Genomic DNA, 975 nt, shown 5'->3' on the forward strand with positions numbered 1-975 from the left:
CTGGCCACGCTTCTCCTGATGCAGCCCAGAGTACGGTTGGCCTTCTGGGCTGCCAGCGCACATTGCCGGCTCATGTCTAAGCCCTCGCCCTCGGAGAAGGTGCCGGGATCTACTCACCAGCGTCATTCCCAGATAGGCCATGCCGGTGTGAGTCAGCTGGTTGTTCCACAGCACCAGAGTGACCAGGCCTTTCCGCTGCTCCTTCAGCCCTTCGCAGATGTATGCCAGGCCTGGAAAAGAGCCGGGGGTCAGCCCTTATCCCCACCAACGCGTAGCCCGTCGGCTCCGACAGCGCTTTCCTTGCTTTTTCCCATGGTTCAGGCGCTGCCCGGTGCTGGGGAATCATAGAATCAATGTTTTGGGTGGGAAGGGACCCCCTAGAGGTCATCTCGTCCAACCCCCCTGCGGGGAGCAGGGACACCATTAACCAGATCAGGTTGCTCAGAGCCCCGTCCATCCTGGCCTGGAATGTTTCCAGGGATGGGGCCTCCAAAAAATCATTTTTAAATATTAAAGAAAAATGCTCTAGGAGAGCCTGCTTTAGCAGGGGGGTTGGACTAGATGATCTCCCGAGGTCCCTTCCAACCCTTGCGATTCTGTGATTAAATTTCATAAGACGGCCTTCTTTATCAAGGAATAAAGACAAAGAGGAACGTCTAACAGGCTTCTACTTTTTGATAAAAATCAGCTCAGTCCCATATCTGTACCAGAAGTTCATCCAGTGACCTGTTAAAATCATGTCCCTGCTTTCCATCCTTAAACCAGTTGTTTCTCTTGATGCGACCGTCACCTTGCTTCCCGTTTCCGAACCTGGAGAACCCTCGTCCTACCTCCTGGGGGTACCCTTCCAGCTCAGGCAATTCCTGAGGACACTCGGGCTGGATGACGGCGCCCAAGCAGCGATGGAGAAAAGCCACGGCGTCCGTACGCCAAGCTCCGGCGCTGGCGGCCGGGCCAAACCCCCGCCCCGCCCCC

General features: G+C 55.9%; 1 protein-coding gene across 1 annotated transcript in view; it reads right to left on the bottom strand.

Annotated features, from left to right (window-relative positions):
* The window catches only part of PPP1R37 (protein phosphatase 1 regulatory subunit 37), a 20911-nt gene that overhangs the window by 2103 nt on the left and 17833 nt on the right, over positions 1–975 (bottom strand). The window contains exon 8 of the mRNA XM_035897911.1: positions 118–230. Within this exon, the coding sequence (XP_035753804.1) occupies positions 118–230 (113 nt within the window). The remainder of the gene's footprint in view (positions 1–117; positions 231–975) is intronic.

Source organism: Egretta garzetta, unplaced genomic scaffold, assembly GCF_000687185.1.
Source record: "Egretta garzetta isolate BGI_Z169 unplaced genomic scaffold, ASM68718v1 scaffold757, whole genome shotgun sequence".
Classification (NCBI taxonomy): domain Eukaryota; kingdom Metazoa; phylum Chordata; class Aves; order Pelecaniformes; family Ardeidae; genus Egretta; species Egretta garzetta.